Below are 20881 nucleotides of genomic sequence, written 5' to 3'. Positions count from 1 at the left end.
TAGGCCATTCGGCCCTTCGAGCCTGCACCACGATTCAATATGATCATGCAACTTCAGTACCCCATTCCTGCTTTCTCTCCATACCCTTTGATCTCTTTAGCCGTAAGGGCCACATCTAACTCCCTTTTGAATATGCCTAACGAACTGGCCTCAACAACTTTCTGTGGTAGAGAATTCCAGATTCACAATTCTCTTGAGTGAAGAAGTTTCTCCTCATCTCGGTCCTAAATGGCTTACCCCTTATCCTTAGACTGTGACCCCTGGTTCTGGACTTCCCTAACATCGGGACCATTGTTCCTGGATCTAACCTGTCCAATCCCGTCAGAATTTTATATATTTCTATGAGATCCCTCTCATTCTTCTAAATTCCAGTGAATATAAGCCTAGTCGATCCAGTCTTTCTTCATAGGTCAGTCCTGCCATCCCGGGAATCAGTCTGGTGAACCTTCGCTGCACTCCCTCAATAGCAAGAATGTCCTTCCTCAGATTAGGAGACCAAAACTGCACACAATATTCCAGGTGTGGCCTCACCAAGGCCCTGTACAACTGCAGTAAGACCTCCCTGATCCTATACTCAGATCCTCTCGCTATGAAGGCCAACATGCCATTTGCCTTCTTCACCGCCTGCTGTACCTGTATGCCAACTTTCAATGACTGATGTACCATGACACACAGGTCTCGTTGCACTTTCCCATTTCCTAATCTGTCACCATTCAGATAATATTCTGCCTCCCTGTTTTTGCCACCAGAGTGGATAACCTCACATTGATCTATATTATACTGCATCTGCCATGCATTTGTCCACTCACCCAACCTGTCCAAGTCACCCTGCAACCTCTTAGCATCCTCCTCACAGCTCACACTGCCACCCAGCTTAGTGTCATCTGCAAACTTGGAGATATTACATTCAATTCCTTCGTCTAAATCATTAATGTATATTGTAAATAGCTGGGGTCCCAGCACTGAACCTTACAGTACCCCACTAGTCACTGACTGCCATTCTGAAAAGGACTCGTTTATTCCTACTCTTTGCTTCCTGTCTGCCAACCAGTTCTCTAGCCACATCAATACATTATCCCCAATACCATGTGCTTTAATTTTGCACACTAATCTCTTGTGTGGGTCCTTGTCAAAAGCCTTTTGAAAGTCCAAATACACCACATCCACTGGTTCTCCCTTGTCCACTCTGTTCGTTACATCCTCAAAAAATTCTAGATTTGTCAAGCATGATTTCCCCTTCATTAATCCATGCTAACTTGGATCAATCCTGTCACTGCTTTCCAAAGGCGCTGCTATTATGTCTTTAATAATTGATTCCAACATTTTCCCCACTATCGATGTCAAGCTAACCGGTCGATAATTCCTGGTTTTCTCTCTCCCTCCTTTTTTAAAAAGTGGAGTTACGTTAGCTATCCTCCAATCCATAGGAACTGATCCAGAGTCTATAGAATGTTGGAAAATGACCACCAATGCATCCACTATTTCCAGGGCCACTTCCTTAAGTACTCTGGGATGCAGACTATCAGGCCCTGGGGATTTATCGGCCTTCAATCCCATCAATTTCTCGAACACAATTTCCTGACTAATAAGGATTTCCTTCAGTTCTTCCTCCTCGCTAGACCCTTGGTCCCCTAGTATTTCTGGAAGGTTATTTGTGTCTTCCTTAGTGAAGAAGACAGAACCAAAGTATTTTTTCAATTGGTCTGCCATTTCTTTGTTCCACATTATAAATTCATCTGATTCTGACTGCAAGGGACCTACACTTGTCTTCACTAATCGTTTTCTCTTCACATACCTATAGAAGCTTTTGCAGTCAGTTTTTATGTTCCCTGCAAGTTTACTCTCATACTCTATTTTCCCCCTCCTAATTAAACCCTTTGTCCTCCTCTGCTGAATTCTAAATATTCTTCTCATTAGTAAAAACTGATGCGAAATACTTATTAATTACCTCTGCTACTTTTTTTTTATCTTCTACAAACTGCCAATTCTCTTCTCTCAGCGGGTCCCACCTCATTTTTAACAAGTCTCTTTTTACAGATATACTTGTAGAGTTCTTCACTGTTCCTTCTGATGTTTTTTGAACTTTTTTCCTCTTGTACCCTCTTAGCTTTCCTGATCCTGCTCATAAACTCTTATTTTATTATAGAATTAATCATAGAATGGAATCACAGGAGGCCGCCATTCAGCTCGTCGAATGGCCTCTCTGCAAGCACACTTCAGCTAATCCCACTATACCGCCCTGAAAATTTTTTTCCATCAGGTACTTATCCAATTTCCTTTTGAAAGCCACAATTGAGTCTGTCTCCACCACCCTTTCAGGCAATGAATTCTAGATCCGAACCACTCGCTGCGCAAAAGAGTTTTTCCTCATGTCATCTTTGGTTCTTCTGCCAATCACCTTAAATCTGTGTCCTCTGGTTCTCGACCCTTTTGCCAATGGGAACATAGAACATAAGAAATAGGAGCAGGAGTAGGCCACCTGGCCCCTTGAGTCTGTTCCGCCATTTAATAAGATCATGGCTGATCTGATCATGGACTCGGCTCCACTTTCCTGCCCGTTCCCATAACCCTTTATCGCTCAAAAATCTGTCTATCTCCGCCTTAAATATATTCAATAACCCAGCCTCCACAGCTCTCTGGGGCAGAGATGCCATAGATCTATAACCCTCAGAGAAGAAATTACTCCTTATCTCAGTTTTAAATGGGAGGCCCCTTATTCTGAGACTATGTCCCCTAGTTTTAGTTTCCATGAGTGGAAATATCCTCTCTGCATCCACCTTGTCGAGCCCCCTCATTACCTTATTTGCTTTGGTAAGGTCACCTCTCATTCTTCTGAACTCCAGTGTGTATAGGCCCAACCTACTCAATCTATATTCATAAGTCAAACCCCTCATCTCCGGAATCAACCGAGTGAACCTTCTCTTAACAGGCTCCAATGCAAGTATATCCTTCCTTAAATATATAGAGACCAAAACTGTACGCAGTACTCTAGGTGTGGCCTCACTAATACCCTGTACAGTTGAAGCAGGACTTCTCTGCTTTTATACTCTATTCCCTCTTGCAATAAAGGCCAACATTCCATTTACCTTCCTGATTACTTGCTGTACCTGCATACTAACTTTTTGTGCTTCATGCACAAGGATCCCCAGGTCCCTCTGTACTGCAGCACTTTGTAATTTTTCTCCATTTAAATTATAAGTTGCTTTTCTATTTTTCCGGCCAAAGTGGATAACCATATTTTCCCAAATTATACTCCATCTGCCAAATTTCTGCCCACTCACTTAGCCAGGCTATATCCTAGAGGATTGCTACCCGTGCCACATGCTAGTCAGGGTAGGAATCGCAGGATAGCTCAGATGAATACGTGGCTTGAGCAGTGGTGCAGCAGGGAGGGATTCAAATTCCTGGGGCATTAGGACCAGTACAAACCGGATGGTCTGCACCTGGGCAGGACCGGAACCATGTCCTAGGGGGAGTGTTTGCTAGTGCTGTTGGGGAGGAGTTAAACTAATATGGCAAGGGGATGGGAACCAATGCAGGGAGACAGAGGGAAACAAAAAGGAGACAAAAGCAAAAGACAGAAAGGAGATGAGTAAAAGTGGAGGGCAGAGAAACCCAAGGCAAAAAACAAAAAGGGCCACTGAATGTAAAGGGGCTGCAGGAGGGGTCAAAACTAAAAATCATGATTTAAAAACTAGTATTAAAACACTCTACCTAAACGCACGCAGCATTTGAAATAAAGTAAATGAGTTGACGGCACAAATCATTACAAATGGGTATGATTTAGTGGCCATTACAGAAACGTGGTTGCAGGGTGGCCAAGACTGGGAATTAAACATACAGGGGTATCTGACGATTCGGAAAGATAGACAAGAAGGGAAAGGAGGTGGTGTAGCTCTGTTAATAAAGGATGATATCAGGGCAGTTGTGAGAGACAATATTGGCTCTAATGAACAAAATGTTGAATCATTGTGGGTGGAGATTAGAGATAGTAAGGGGAAAAAGTCACTGGTGAGCGTAGTTTATCGGCCCCCAAATAATAACTTCACGGGGCGGGCAATAATCAAGGGAATAATGGAGGCATGTGAAAAAAGAACGGCAGTAATCATGGGGGATTTTAACCTACATATCGATTGGTCAAATCAAATCGCACGGGGTAGCCTGGAGGAGGAATTCATAGAATGCATACGGGATTGTTTCTTAGAACAGTATGTGACAGAACCTACAAGAGAGCAAGCTATCTTAGATCTGGTCCTGTGTAATGAGACAGGAATAATAAACGATCTCCTCGTAAAAGATCCTCTTGGAATGAGTGATCACAGTATGGTTGAATTTGTAATACAGATTGAGGGTGAGGAAGTAGTGTCTCAAACGAGCGTACTATGCTTAAACAAAGGGGACTACAGTGGGATGAGGGCAGAGTTGGCTAAAGTAGACTGGGGAAACAGACTAAACGGTGGCACAACTGAGGAACAGTGGAGGACTTTTAAGGAGCTCTTTCATAGTGCTCAACAAAAATATATTCCAGTGAAAAAGAAGGGTGGTAAGAGAAGGGATAACCAGCCGTGGATAACCAAGGAAATAAAGGAGAGTATCAAATTAAAAACCAATGCGTTTCAGGTGGCCAAGGTTAGTGGGAAAATAGAAGATTGGGAAAATTTTTAAACGACAGCAAAGAATGACTAAGAAAGCAATAAAGAAAGGAAAGATAGATTACGAAGGTAAACTTGCGCAAAACTTAAAAACGGATAGTAAAAGCTTTTACAGATATATAAAACGAAAAAGAGTGACTAAAGTAAATGTTGGTCCCTTAGAAGATGAGAAGGGGGATTTAATAATGGGAAATGTGGAAATGGCTGAGACCTTAAACAATTATTTTGCTTCGGTCTTCACAGTGGAAGACACAAAAACCATGCCAGAAATTGCTGGTCACAGGAATGTGGGAAGGGAGGACCTGGAGATAATCACTATCACTCGGGGGGTAGTGCTGGACAGGCTAATGGGACTCAAGGTAGACAAGTCCCCTGGTCTTGATGAAATGCATCCCAGGGTATTAAAAGAGATGGCGGAAGTTATAGCAGATGCATTCGTTATAATCTACCAAAATTCTCTGGACTCTGGGAAGGTACCAGCGGATTGGAAAATAGCTAATGTAACGCCTCTGTTTAAAAAAGGGGGCAGACAAAAGGCAGGTAACTATAGGCCGGTTAGTTTAACATCTGTAGTGGGGAAAATGCTTGAAACTATCATTAAGGAAGAAATAGCGGGACATCTAGATAGGAATAGTGCAATCAAGCAGACGCAACATGAATTCATGAAGGGGAAATCATGTTTAACTAATTTACTGGAATTCTTTGAGGATATAACGAGCATGGTGGATCGAGGTGTACCGATGGATGTGGTGTATTTAGATTTCCAAAAGGCATTCGATAAGGTGCCACACAAAAGGTTACTGCAGAAGATAAAGGTACGCGGAGTCAGTGGAAATGTATTAGCATGGATAGAGAATTAGCTGGCTAACAGAAAGCAGAGAGTCGGGATAAATGGGTCCTTTTCAGGTTGGAAATCGGTGGTTAGTGGTGTGCCACATGGATCGGTGCTGGGACCACAACTGTTTACAATATACATAGATGACCTGGAAGAGGGGACAGAGTGTAGCGTAACAAAATTTGCAGATGACACAAAGATTAGTGGGAAAACGGGTTGTGTAGAGGACATAGAGAGGTTGCAAAGAGATTTAGATAGGTTAAGCGAATGGGCTAAGGTTTGGCAGATGGAATACAATGTCGGAAAGTGTGAGGTCATCCACCTTGGGAAAAAAAAACAGTAAAAGGGAATATTATTTGAATGGGGAGAAATTACAACATGCTGCGGTGCAGAGGGACCTGGGGGTCCTTGTGCATGAATCCCAAAAGGTTAGTTTGCAGGTGCAACAGCTAATCAGGAAGGCGAATGGAATGTTGGCCTTCATTGCGAGAGGGATGGAGTACAAAAGCAGGGAGGTGCTACTGTATAGGGTATTGGTGAGGCCGCACCTGGAGTACTGCGTGCAGTTTTGGTCACCTTACTTAAGGAAGGATATACTAGCTTTGGAGGGGGTACAGAGACGATTCACTAGGCTGATTCCGGAGATGAGGGGGTTACCTTATGATGATAGATTGAGTAGACTGGGTCTTTACTCGTTGGAGTTCAGAAGGATGAGGGGTGATCTTATAGAAACATTTAAAATAATGAAAGGGATAGACAAGATAGAGGCAGAGAGGTTGTTTCCACTGGTCGGGGAGACTAGGACTAGGGGGCACAGCCTCAAAATACGGGGGAGTCAATTTAAAACCGAGTTGAGAAGGAATTTCTTCTCCCAGAGGGTTGTGAACCTGTGGAATTCTCTGCCCAAGGAAGCAGTTGAGGCTAGCTCATTGAATGTATTCAAGTCACAGATAGATAGATTTTTAACCAATAAGGGAATTAAGGGTTATGGGGAGCAGGCGGTAAGCGGAGCTGAGTCCACGGCCAGATCAGCCATGATCTTGTTGAATGGCGGAGCAGGCTCGAGGGGCTAGATGGCCTACTCCTGTTCCTAATTCTTATGTTCTTATCCCTTTGCAGATGTTCTGTGTCCTCCTCATAATTTGCTTTCCCGCCCATCTTTGTATCATCAGCAAACTTGGCTACATTACACTCAACCAAGTCATTAATATATATTGTAAATAGTTGAGGACCCAGCACTGATCGCTGCGGCATCCCACTAGTCACTGTTTGCCAACCAGAAAATGACCCATTTATCCCGACTCTCTGTTTTCTGCTCGTTAGCCAATCCTCTATTCATGCCAACATATTACCCCCAACCCCGTGAACTTTTATCTTGTGCAGTAACCTTTTATAATGGGCACCTTATCGAATGCCTTCTAGAAATGAAAATACACCACATCCACTGGTTCCCCCTTATCTACCCTGCTCGTTATCTCAAAGAACTCCAGCAAATTTGTCAAACATGATTTCCCTTTCATAAAACTATGCTGACTCAGCTTGATTGAATTATGCTTTTCCAAGTGTCCTGCTACTGCTTCCTTAAGAGTAGACTCCAGCATTTTCCCAATGACAGATGTAGGTTAACTGGTCTGTAGTTTCCTGCTTTTTGTCGGACTCACTTTTTAAATGGTTTCTCTATCTCTTTATTTACTCTGTGTAGACCTCTCATGATTTTGACCAATTTTATCAAATCTCCTCTCAACCTTCTCTGCTCTCCACGTAACCGACGTCCCTCAGCCCTGGAACAATTGTTGTAAATCTTTTCTGCACCCTCTCTAAGGCCTTTACATCCTTCCTAAAATGCAGTGCCAGAATACTCAAGTTGAGACCAAACCAGTGTTTTATAAAGGTTCATCATAACTTCCTTGCTTTTATACTCTATGCCTCTATTTATGAAGACCAGGATCCCGTATGCTTTTCTAATTGCTTTCTCAATCTGGCCTGCCACCTTCAATGATTTGTGCACAGATATCCCCCGGGTCTCTGCTCATGCACCACCTTTAGAATTGTACCCTTTAGTTTATATTGCCTCTCTTCGTTCTTCCTACCAAAATGTATCACTTTGCACTTTTCTGCATCAAATTTCACCTGTCACATGTCTGCCCATTCCACCATCTTGCCTATGTTTTCTTGAAGTCTATCACTATCCTCCTCACTGTTCACTATACTTCCAAGTTTTGTGTCATCTGCAAATTTTGAATTTGTGCCCTGTACACCCACATCCAAGTCATTAATATACAACAAAAAAAGCAGTAGTCCTTGTATTGACCCCTGGGGAACACCACTGTATACCTTCAGCTCGTCTGAAAAACAACTGTTCCCCACTACTCTGTTTCCTGTCACTTAGCCAATTTCGTATCCATGCTGCCACTGTCCCTTTTATTTCACGGGCTTCAACTTTCTATAAGCCTATTATGTGGCGTTTATCAAACCCCTTTTGGAAATCCTCTTTGTTACCTCATCAAAAACTCAATCAAGTTAGTTAAATACAATTTGCCTTTAACAAATCAGTGCTGGCTTTCCTTACTTAATCCATACTTGTCCAAGTGACTGTTAATTTTGTCCCTGATTATCATTTCTAAAAGCTTCCCCACTAACAAGGTTAAACTGGCTGGCCTGTAGTTGCTGGGTTTATCCTTGCTTCACCCTTGTTCAAAAAAGTGTGCAAAGGCAAAAGGACATAGACAGGCTAAGTGAGTGGCCAAAAATTCGGCAGATGAAGTATAATGTTGGAAAGTGTGAGGTCATGCACTTTGGCAGAAAAAAAATCAAAGAGCAAGTTATTATTTAAATGGAGAAAGATTGCAAAGTGCAGCAGGACCTGGGGGTACTTGTGCATGAAACACAAAAGGATTGTATGCAAGTATAGCAAGTGATCAGGAAGGCCAATGGAATCCTGGCCTTTATTGCAAAGGTATAAAAGCAGGGAAGTCTTGCTACAGCTATACAAGGTATTGGTGAGGCCACACCTGGAATACTGCATGCAGTTTTGGTTTCCATATTTACGAAAGGATATACTTGCTTTAGAGGCAGTTCAGAGAAGGTTCACTAGGTTGATTTCAGAAATGACTTATGAGGAAAGGTTAAGTAGGTTGGGCCTCTACTCATTGGAATTCAGAAGAATGAGAGGTGATCTTTTTGAAACGTAAAAGATTATGAGTGGGCTTGACAAGGTGGATGCAGAGAGGATGTTTCCACTGATGGGGGAAACTAGAACTAGAGGGCATGATCTTAGAATAAGAGGCCGCCCATTTAAAACAGAGATGAGGGGAGATTTCTTCTCTCTGAGGGTTGTAAATCTGTAGAATTCGCTGCCTCAGAGAGCTGTGGAAGCTGGGACATTGAATAAATTTGAGACAGAAATAGACAGTTTCTTAAACGATAAGGGGTTATGGGGAGCGGGCAGGGAAGTGGAGCTGAGTCCATGATCAGATCAGCCATGATCTTATTGAATGGCGGAGCAGGCTCGCGGGGCCGTATGGCCTACTCCTGTTCCTATTTCTTATGTTCTTATTTGCAATTCTCAGTTAACTTTTTTCATTATTCTTATCATCCTCATTGACCATCTTCAATTATAACTGGTTTCTAACCTTTATTTATCCATGATGTACTAAAACCACAAGTAGTTTTCTTCTCTTTTAATGGAATATACTTTTTCTATACCTTTGCTGTCTTTTTAAAAACCATCCCACTGTTGCTCTGCAGTCATGTGTGCTGGTTGTCCTTCCAAATCTTGGCTGGAGTGTGCAAGCCAACTGCCTTTCCCTGATGGTGTCAGGTAACGAAAAGGCAGCAATGGAGCACGTGAGCTTGATCATGGCAGAACGACAGCATGGAATGAAAGGAGTGTGGTTGCTAAAGAAGGGGTTAAAAACAAAAACCCTCGGAGATAAGAGCTGCTATTGACAATACTGTTACTTGTGGCAGCAGAAGGGTCTCAGGGTCCAGCCAGCCACTGGCAATGGGAGGCTCTCAAGACCTAGCCTCAGGCAATGGCAAAGATTCCCTCATTTCAGATTGTGGAAGGAGCAGGAACTTGGGGCCTAACCTGTCTCTCACTATGAGATGGACCAAACAAGAGATGACCATGGGATGGGGGTGCTTGAAGACAGATCAGAAGTTCATAGCAAGTGGGGACTTGTCCATAGTAATCACGATTGATTGGACAAATGGTCATGTGGTTTCCTCAGATCAAAAATTGCGAGAAGGGAGCAGACTGAACAGGCTAATCAGGTTGCCAGGTGACGACCCAAACTGAATGTTGATAATTATATAGACAGATAGTGACTCTAGCTCCATTTATATTAAACGACAAAAATATCAAAGCTCTTTGGCAGTAACTTTATCTGGGCAATCACCTGCCCAATGCAAGTAAAAGCAAATGCTGCGGCAATCATAATTAGTAGTTCACAGCCCTCACTAATCTGGATGCTGGGCGATTAGAGCCTTGCACAAACACGTCACTAGACCATGTGATCCACTGCGAATTTCCATCCCTAACTTTTAAGTCATGAGCTAGAACTGTTTACAAACATGAGCGCTGATCTACAATGTAGGGATTTTGATGTGTTTTAAAAATAAAGTGTGTTCCAATAAAACAGGATCCAAGACCAAATCACACAGGTGTGAGTACCTCAATTATTATTTCTCAAAATTTGCAGGAAACTGCCAGCGTTGTTTGCAGAGCCTGCAGTGTGGTTACTGCCAAAAGAAGAAAATGTAACTATTGTAACATTTTAGAATCCCTGTTTGCCCAGTATGATCCATTGCTGCTCTACGCCCCTTTAAATTTTAAGCCCTCTCTGCTGCTTTGGAACGTGAGGCGGCCCTGCCACTCAGTATTGACAAGATGTTTCTGAGAGGAGACACATCAGATGTTGTTTTCACATCATTAATCTTCAACTTAAACCCCACCAAAATATGAGCGGATGTATTCAACCGTCTGTCGCCAATTCTGAACAGAGACTCTGGAAGTGGCAGGAGACATCAGCCAGCAGACTGATTCCTCGAACCATCTCTGGTCACTGACTACCCTGTTACTGTTGGGAATCGGAACGGTTGGGGGGCTGTGTGCAGAAAATTTTGCTTCTCCAACTTCTCAACTTAACACAACTCAAAATCTAATTTACACGAGAAGTTCTATCCTGCAGAATAATTGCCATAGAGCACCCAACAGTTTTCTGCACTATGTTGTATTCAAATTATTCAAATATGTTTTATAAATCAATGATTAAGAACATACGATATCCATGAAAATGCACAAGTCCTATTCCTGTGGTATTGGGAGTGACAATGCTAATACTGACCGGAGGAGGTACACTGCACACAGGATAATGCTGTCCACTAAATACGACTGAACATCCTGGAACTTGTTGTGTGTTACATGCTGGGATGTGCTGTCCTGTGCAAAGTGGGATCCCATGTGGTGCTACAGTAGTAACAGTATACGAGACAGGAACCGTGCCCTGATGAATCTGCATAAAAAAACACAAGCGCAGAAATAGTTATTATTCAGAGACTGGGAAATCATTCATGGTACCTTTAGCTGAAATTTAAAAAAAATTCCTCCCTTAATTCAGCTAAAAAGGCAGTATTTAAAAGGTGAAGCTCACTGAAATATATAAAATCTATAAAAACTAACAAGTGTGCATATCTTTCAAAGACATTACACCTGAAAGTGTGGTCTCAGAGGTGCTTCACCACAGGGAATTACACAGCCAAGGTATTTATCGAAAAGGCTTAAAAACCAAGATTGGCTCAAATAACCATTTTTCTGTTAAATTACTAGTGAAATATTCAGTTGACTAAAGGTGAACAAATCAAATCCAGCAAAAAGTACCAGTAACGAATGAGTAGCCAACAGAAAAACAGTTAAATCCTTCAATTTTATATAACATTGCCATTTTATTTGTTCACTCAGTACTGTGAATATAGATAGAAATAACATGTTATAATAAATATATTATACAATTCTAACAAAAAGCATCACGGAACTAATCCATAATATAGAATTTTACAGCATAGGAGGCCATTTGGCCCTTCACACTCGTACTGGATCTCTTAGGCCATTTCCCCATATTAAAGGAAATTCTTTATCCACTTTCCTTTTAGAAACTCTATTACGGATTGTGCTTCCAGCACTGTTTCACAGTTAAGCATTTCATGTTGTAACAAAACAAAAACTCTTTCAACTTCTGTATTAAGAAAAGTTCTAATTCCTGATTGCTATCCAGTGATCACTGCTGGACTTGAGTGAAGACAACATTTGATTCAACGGTGGTGCTCGCCATAGCCAAAGAGCCTGCTAACATTGTATATGCATAAACTGGGGAAAAAATACCAGATCTGGCTTTTGTAAGGGAGCCTGATAGACAAGCAAATTACAAAGCGAGAGAGAGAAGCCAATGAATCTCATCATTCTCATTAAAATTTCATAGAACTCTGGCCTGTTGTAATCAGAGTCTCTCCTCCCTCCTCCCACCACCACCCCCCTTTCATAGAACTCTGGCCTGTTGTAATCAGAGTCTCTCCTCCCTCCTCCCGCCCCCCTCCCCCACACCTCTTCCAACCTCCCGCATCCACAAAACCACTGCCAGAGTGACAGGCTGCTGAAAAACTAAAATAGTGATCATAGGAGTACTTGGGAAAAGAACATCTGCCTGGATATAGAGCTAGCTACTTGCAGGTAGTGTGTGATGAGGGAAACCTCATTAAATGGAGGATAGTCTCAAGTTCAGCTCCTCTTACTTTCCAATGGAGTTGTGATGCAATGCAGTAATTTTGTGCATATGACTTGGATCTGGAGAGCCAGAAAATGAATGAATATAATAATCCTGCCTCTTGTGCATGTTCAGTATAATGCTCTTGATCCGAGACTACTTTGCAGGATGGTATATGGGAGTGAAGTCTGTTGATATAGGGTGGGTCCTTTGGGAAGGCAATCTGCTGTCCGTACCTGATCTGGCCTATGTGACTCCAGACCCACAGCAATGTGGTTGATTCTTAATTGCCCTCTGAAATGGCCTAGCAAGCCAAACAGTTGTACCAAACCACTACGAGAAACAATAAGCATAAAACCGGACAGACTACCCGGCTTTGGACATGACAAAGTCCGGTCGACGCTACAAAGTCCTCCTCACTAACATCTGGGGACGTGTGCCAAAATTGGGAGAGCTGTCTCACAGACTAGTCAAGCAACCGCCCGACATAGTGACACTGAGAGAATCATACCTTTCAGCCAACGTCCCAGACTCCATCATCACCATTCCTGGGTATGTCCCGTCCACCAGAGGTGGCGGCACAGTGATATACAGTCGGGAGGGAGTGGTCCCGGGAGTCCTCAACATTGACTCCAGAGTCAATGAAGTTTCATGGCTTCAGGTCAAACATGGACAAGGAAACCTCCTGTTGATTACTACCTACCACCCTCCCTCAGTTTATGAATCAGTACTCCTCAAATGTTGAATACCACTTGGAAGAAGTACTGAGAGTAGCAAGTGCACAGAACCTGCTCTGGGTGGGGGGACTTCAATAGCCATCACTAAGTGTGGCTTGGTAGCATCACTACCGACCGAGCTGGCTGAGTCCTGACAGACCTAGCTGCCAGACTGGTCCTGCAGCAGGTGGTTAGAGAATCAACATGAAGGGAAAAACTTGCTTGACCTCGGTCTCACCAATCTACCTGTCGCATATGCATCTGTCCATTACAGTATTGGTAGCAGTGATCACCACACAATTGTGGAGACAAAGTCTTGTCTTCACATGGAGGACACCTTCCATTGTGTTGTGTGGCACTACAACCATGCTAAATGGGATAGATTCAGAACAGATCGAACAGCTCAAAACTGCACATCTTTGAGATGCTGTGGGCCATCGGCAGCAGCACAATTGTTCCAACAACAATGTGTAACCTCATGGCCTGGCATTTCCCTCACTACCATTACCATCAAGCTTGGGGATCAACCCTGGTTCAATGAGGAGTGTAAAAGAGTATGCCAGGAGCAGCATCAGGCGTACCTAAAAATGAGGTACCAACTTGGGGAAGCTGCAACACAGGACTACATGCATGCTAAACAGCAGAAGCAGGATGCTATAGACAGAGTGAAGCAATCCCACAACCAACGGATCAGATCAAAAGTCTGCAGTCCTGCCTCATCCAGTCATGGATCCTAACAGGAGGAGGAGGCTCTATGAACATCCCCATCCACAATGATGGCAGAGCCCAGCACACGAGTACAAAAGGCTGAAGCTAGAAATGCCGAGTGGATGATCCATCTTGGCCTGTTCGGGGGTCCCCACCATCACGGAAACCAGTCTTCAGCCAATTTGATTCACTCCACGTGATATCAAGAACTGGCTGATGCACTGGATACAGCAAAGGCTATGGGCCTGACAGCAACCCAGCTGTCATGCTGAAGACTTGTGCTCCAGAACTAGCCACGCCTCTAGCCAAGCTGTTCCAGTACAACAGTGGCATCCAGCTGAATGTGGAAAACTGCCCAGGTATGTCCTGTCCACAAAAAGCAGGACAAATCCAATCAGGCCAATTAACCCCCCCCCATTAGTCTACTCTCAATCAGCAGCAAATTCATGGAATGAGTCGTCGACAGTGCTATCAGACGGCATTTACTCACCAATAACCATCAACGATGCTCAGTGTGGGTTCTGCTGGAGCATTCGGCTCCAGACCTCATTACAGCCTTGGTCCAAGCATGGACAAAAGAGCTCAAATCCAGAGGTGAGAGTAACTGTCCTTGACATCAAGGCAGCATTTGACAGAGTGTGGTATTAAGGAGCTCTAGTAAAATTGAAGTCAATGGGAATCAAGGGAAAAACTCTCCACTGGCTGGAGTCATACCCAGCAAAAGGAAGATGATTGTGATTGTTGGAGGCCAATCATTTCAGCCTCAGGACATGTATCTGAGGCCCAACCATCTTCAGCTGGTTCATCAATGACCTTCCCCCACCCCCGCCCCCAATAAAGGTCAGAAGTGGAGATGTTTGCTGATGATTGCACAGTATCCAGTTCCATTTGCAACACCTCAGATAATGAAGCAGCTCATGCCTGCATGAAGCAAGAACTGGATGACATGTGCCAAGTAACATTCCTGCAACACAAGTGCCAGGCAATGACTATCTCCAACAAGCGAGTCTCTAACCACCACCCCTTGACATTGAACGGTGTTACCATCTCCGAATCCCCCACCATCAACACATAGAAGTCACCATAGACCAGAAACTCAAGTGGACCAGCCACAAAAATACTGTGGCAACAAGAGTAGGTCAGAGGTTGGGTAGTTTGTCTCGCCTTGTGACTCCCCAAAACCTTTCCACCTTCTACAGGGCACAAGTGAGATGGAATACTCTCCACTTGCCTGGATGAGTGCAGCTCCAACAATGCTCCAGAAGCTCGACACCATCCAGGACAAAGTAGCCCACTTGTTTGGCACACCATCCACCACCTTAAACATTCACTCCCTCCACCACGGGCACTCCGTGGCTGTGTGTGTACCATCTATAGCATAGAAACATAGAAAATAGGTGCAGGAGTAGGCCATTCGGCCCTTCGAGCCTGCACTACCATTCAATAAGATCATGGCTGATCATTCACCTCAGTATCCCTTTCCTGCTTTCTCTCCATACCCCTTGATCCCTTTAGCCATAAGGGCCATATCTAACTCCCTCTTGAATATATCCAATGAACTGGCATCAACAACTCTCTGCGGAAGGGAATTCCACAGGTTAACAACTCTCTGAGTGAAGAGGTTTCTCCTCATCTCAGTCCTAAATGGCTGACCCCTTATCCTTAAGACTATGTCCCCTGGTTCTGGACTTCCCCAACATCGGGAACATTCTTCCTGCATCTAATCTGTCCAGTCCTGTCAGAATTTTATATGTTTCTATGAGATCCCCTCTCATCCTTCTAAATTCCAGTGAATACAGGCCCAGTCGATTCGGTCTCTCCTCATAGGTCAGTCCTGCCATCCCGGGAATCAGTCTGGTGAACCTTCGCTGCACTCCCTCAATAGCAAGAATGTCCTTCCTCAGGTTAGGAGACCAAAACTGAACACAATATTCCAGGTGAGGCCTCACTAAGGCCCTGTACAACTGCAGTAAGACCTCCCTGCTCCTGTACTCAAATCCCCTAGCTATGAAGGCCAACATACCATTTGCCTTCTTCACTGCCTGCTGAACCTGCATGCCAACTTTCAATGACTGATGTACCATGACACCCAGGTCTCGCTGTACCTCCTTTTCCTAATCTGCCGCCATTCAGATAAAATTCTGCCTTCGTGTTTTTGCCACCAATGTGGATAACCTCACATTTATCCACATTATACTGCTTCTGCGATGCGTTTGCCCACTCACCTAACCTGTCCAAGTCACCTTGCAGCCTTTTAGCATCCTCCTCACAGCTCACACTGCCACCCAGTTTGGTGTCTTGGAGATATTACACTCAATTCCCTCATCCAAATCATTAATGTATATTGTAAATTGCTGGGGTCCGAGCACTGAGCCCTGCGGTACCCCTCTAGTCACAGCCTGCCATTCTGAAAAGGATCCATTTATCCCGACTCTCTGCTTCCTGTCTATCAACCAGTTCTCTATCCACATCAGTACATTACCCCAATACCATGTGCATGCATTGCAGCAACTTGCCAAGGTTTTTTCGACAGCACCTCCCAAACCAGTGACTTCTACCACCTAGAAGGACAAGGGCAGCAGGCACATGGGAACATCACCACCACCATGTTCACCTCCAAGTCTCAGACCAACCTGACTTGGAAATATATTGCCATTCGTTCATAGTCTGGGTCAAAATCCTGGAACTCCATCCCCAACAGCATTATGGGAGTACCTCCACCACATGGACTGCAACGGTTCAAGGTGGCGGCTCACCACCCCCTTCTCAAGGGCAATTAGGGTTGAGCAATAAATGCCGGACTTGTCAGCGACACCCACATCTCAGGAACGAATAAAAAATAATATATGCCGTCAAAAATGTTTGCATCATGCTCCATATAGTCCACCAAAAATGCATGTGGCCTGAACTGCACTGACAATATGATTTCCTAGCTCTTCACCAGCTCTCCATCTGAAGCTGGCAACAAAACGGGCTCATTACTTGTCCCGGGCAGAGTTGGGACAGGGTCGAAAAGGTCCATGTTGCACCAGTTTGTGCTCAAACTTCGGCATGTTTGTTCTGTGGGCTCAACCCACTAGGGTAGAGTTTGCCCAGACACACAACCTTTACGGTTGTCGGAGACGGTCATTTTGCACTCACCGTCACTGAAGTGAAAGTACAGTATCCTGACTCACTATGGCACACATTATCACAGGCGGTCCCTCAAACGAGGATGACTTGCGCTTCCACATAAGTTCACAGATGTTTCAATGAAGGACTCGATGTTCCAGTCCTGAACTCCAATTGAGGGGGTGAAAGATGGCTGTGCGTGGATTTGTTTAAACGTGTGGTGACCACTGCACACCAGCCACCATACGGGCTTGATAGAGCTAGGCCTTTATCCAGTGGCAAGGGTTAACCAGGACAACTGGAGACCTGCTCTGCTGCACGGACCTAGTGCGCACACATATTGCATTGTGGGCTGGCCTGTGCTGCCCCTGGGCTCTCGTCTCTTCTGGGCCCCTTGCCCTCATTCGCCGCACCTCCGCCACGATCTCTCGCTGCTCTTCCGCCACAAAACACTCGCCGCACCTCTGCACCAAACATTTGCCGAACCTCCGTCACAATCACCCATTAAATCTCAGCCACGATCCCTCATCACTCCTTCGCACCGGTCACTCGTCGCGAGTCCGCCACGACCTTCCATGTTCCTCTGCTGTACCAGGACCCCGCCGATGCTCCTGCCCACGTTCCAAATAGCAACCTGGGTCCTGATAACGTCACCCAATCGCCCACCTCAAAGTTGTCGCACATTTGTGTCAGCTCGCGCTGGAAGCTGCAGTGGCGTGGCTCCAGCTCTTTTTATAGCCCCGACCTGCGGAGATGTTCTCTCGATGGTCAGGGTAGCCCACGATGTTCAATGCCACACAATTAGCCCATGATCTATCAAGTTTATTTTTTTTTTAAATAAAGTTGTATTCATCTTTTGAAAATTGATTCCATTTCTTATTTTCAATAACTCCACTTATTTTATAAGAAGTGCAATTAAACAAAGATAATTGCTTTTATAGCTCGACAATAATTAGGGGAATGGATTTAAGAAATGAATCAGGCTCGAATGGATTAAATGGCATATTACTCTTGGATTATAATGATATCCTTCCTCATTCATTCAACCTCTACAATTAGGATTTGCTGTCACCCACTTTGGAGGAGGGTGGGGGTTAGGAGAAATTACCCAAGGACACTGTGCACACCTGCACTGCTATTTTATGGAAATGATTTATCCACTGTGTTGAGCCTTCAATCTCAATCGCATCCGTAGTCCATTTTTTACAATTGCCAGTAGCAGACAATTAACTATACTACAATAGAAAGTTGTTTTCTATGATTTCAGTGTTTTTTTATCTTGAAATATACATAATCTTGTGCTGTAGAAGTGGTTGCAGCAGTGCTCAATAGTTGTCCAAAAGTTCAATATGTTGAGTGAACCTGCCAACTTTTGAAAGCTATTGGCTCTTACACACCTGTTATTTTTCACACTTCACTACCAAGGTTGGATTGGTTTCGGTTGACTCATCTTCAATCTGCCGTCCATGTCAGCTTCTGGTTCCAAGATGTATGCTAAATGTAATTGATTCTGCCCCGAGATCAAGACTTGCGACACCCATTTATGCGATCTTCCTACAACGCATCACTTACAAGAAGTCTGTTCCATGCAACATAACGGGTAGATGTGATTATTGGATTCACTGGAAGGCATTCTACAGACAACAATGTCCATGTTCAACTGTCCCAATATCCATAGATCTTGAACTCCAGTGCTTCCAAAATAAATATATCCAACTCCAGGTCAGAGAAGGTATTATGTTCAGGCAGAATGTGCTTCCAGGAAAGCATGAGCAATATTTCACATGTCCAGAAGGCTCTGTGTCCTCCAAAACTCTCAATCTCTTCCAGCTTGAGTCATAAACCTGCTCACCATCCAAGTTCTGCTTCAGTACTACCAGACCCAAGAACTGACATAGTTTCTAAAGCATCACTGCTTTTTGACTTAATGTAAAATGGAGGGCAGCTTGCATGTGATTTCTCAATGTGTGGTCAGCAGATGAGGCGCTCTATTGGCAACTCAGGCTTATGAAATTGGCCCTCAAGGTGTTACCACTGCTTTCTATAAAGCCCCATTTCTAGCTTGGTAACAAAGTTCTAATGCATACCAATTTTGACTTGCAATAGGAGGAGCTTTTACCTAAAAAGTTCTCCACTAATATGTTTCTTGCATGAGCAGGAACAACTCATGGACCAATTAACTACCTCATGCACTTTTTGAATTGTCGGCCACAGAATACGCCAAGTTTTGCTTACATAGGTTTTGCGGACTTGGAAGGAGTCGGCAGCAGAGACTAGAAAGAGTGGGAATCAAGGACAGTGCAGACCTGGAAGTAGCCGGCATTAGTACAAATCCGGTGAATTCCAAAAGAACAGCAAAAAAACAAGGAGTAACATCACAGGATAGCAGGTAGGTCATTGGTGGACAAGTATTAGCATTTTTTTCCCTCTCTAGCTTAACTAGATAAACTAATTAATATAACTATAAATAATCGTTTAAATAAAGACTATAACTAAGATAGCAAGAGAACATAAACATAAGAACATAATAGGAGCAGGAGTAGGCCATATGGTCCCTCAAGCCTACTCCGCCATTTAATACGATCATGGCTGATTCGATCGTGGACTCTTAGTTCCACTTCCCTGCCCGTTCCCCATAACCCCTTATTCCCTTATCAGTTAAGAAACTGTCTATCTCCATCTTAAATCCATTCAATGCCCGAGCTTCCACAACTCTGAGGCAGTGAATTTCACAGATTTACAACCCTCAGAAGAAATCTTTCCTCATCTCAGTTTTAAACGGGCGGTCCCTTATTCTAAGATTATGCCCCCTAGTTCTAGTCCTCCCTATCAGTGGAAACATCCTCTCTGCATCCACCTCATCAAGCCCACTCATAATCTTATACCTTTCGATAAGATCACCTCTCGTTCTTCTGAATTCCAATGAATAGAGGCCCAACTTACTCAACTTTTCCTCATAAATCAACCCCATCATCTCCGGAATCAACCTAGTGAACCTTCTCTGAACTGCCTCCAAAGCAAGTATATCCTTTCATAAATATGGAAACTAAAACTGAATGCAGTATTCCAGGTGTGGCCTCACCAATACCCTGTATAACTGTAGCAAGACTTCCCTGCTTTTATACTCCACCCCCTTAGCAATAAGGCCAAGATTCCATTGGCCTTCCTGATTACTTGCTGTACCTGCATACTAACCTTTTGAGTTTCATGCACAAGTATCCCCAGGTCCCGCTGTACTGCAGCACTTTGCAATTTTTCTCCATTTAAATAATAACTTGCTCTTTGATTTATTTTCTGCCAAAATGCATAACCTCACACTTTCGAACATTATACTATATCTGCCAAATTTTTGCCCACTCACTTAGCCTGTCTAGGTCCTTTTGCAGATTTTGTGTCCTCCTCACACATTGCTTTTCCTCCCATCTCTGTATCGTCAGCAAACTTGGTTACATTACACTCGGTCCCTTCGTCCAAGTCATTAATATAGATTGTAAATAGTTTGGGTCCCAGCACCGATCCCTGCAGCACCCCACTAATTACTGATTGCCAACCATTTCTGTTAGTTAGCCAATCCTCTATCCATGCTAATATATTACCCCCAACCCCGTGAACTTTTATCTTGTGCAGTAACCTTTTATGTGGCACCTTGTCAAATGCCTTCTGGAAGTCCAAATACACCACATCCACTGGTTCCCCTTAATCCACCCTGCTCGTTACATCCTTAAAGAATTCCAGAAAATTTGTCAAACATGACTTCCCCTTCATAAATCCATGCTGCCCCTGCCTGACTGAATTATGTTTTTCCAAATGTCCTGCTACTGCTTCTTTAATAATAGACTCCAACATTTTCCCAACCACAGATGTTAGGCTAACTGGTCTATCATTCCTGGCTTTTTGTCTGCCTTCTTTTTTTAAATAGGGGCATTACATATGCGGTTTTCCAATCTGCTGGGACCTCCCCAGAATCCAGAGAATTTTGGTAAATTACAACCAATGCATCCACTATTCCTGCCACTACTTCTCTTAAGATCCTAGAATGCAAGCCATCAGGTCCAGGGGATTTATCTGTCTTTAGTCTCATTATCTTACTGAGTACCA

The 20881-nt window shown here is 43.8% G+C and overlaps 1 protein-coding gene across 5 annotated transcripts in view; it reads right to left on the bottom strand.

Annotated features, from left to right (window-relative positions):
- The window catches only part of LOC139264340 (E3 ubiquitin-protein ligase RNF38), a 302131-nt gene that overhangs the window by 59269 nt on the left and 221981 nt on the right, over window positions 1-20881 (bottom strand). For all 5 annotated transcript variants that reach the window (XM_070880630.1, XM_070880638.1, XM_070880646.1 and 2 more), the window contains one exon: window positions 10836-11003. In XM_070880630.1, the coding sequence (XP_070736731.1) occupies window positions 10836-11003 (168 nt within the window). The remainder of the gene's footprint in view (window positions 1-10835; window positions 11004-20881) is intronic.

This window comes from Pristiophorus japonicus, chromosome 1 (assembly GCF_044704955.1).
Source record: "Pristiophorus japonicus isolate sPriJap1 chromosome 1, sPriJap1.hap1, whole genome shotgun sequence".
NCBI classification, from domain to species: Eukaryota; Metazoa; Chordata; class Chondrichthyes; family Pristiophoridae; genus Pristiophorus; species Pristiophorus japonicus.
The sequence above is the reverse complement of the archived record's forward strand: the minus strand, read 5'-3'. Positions and strand labels throughout refer to the sequence as shown.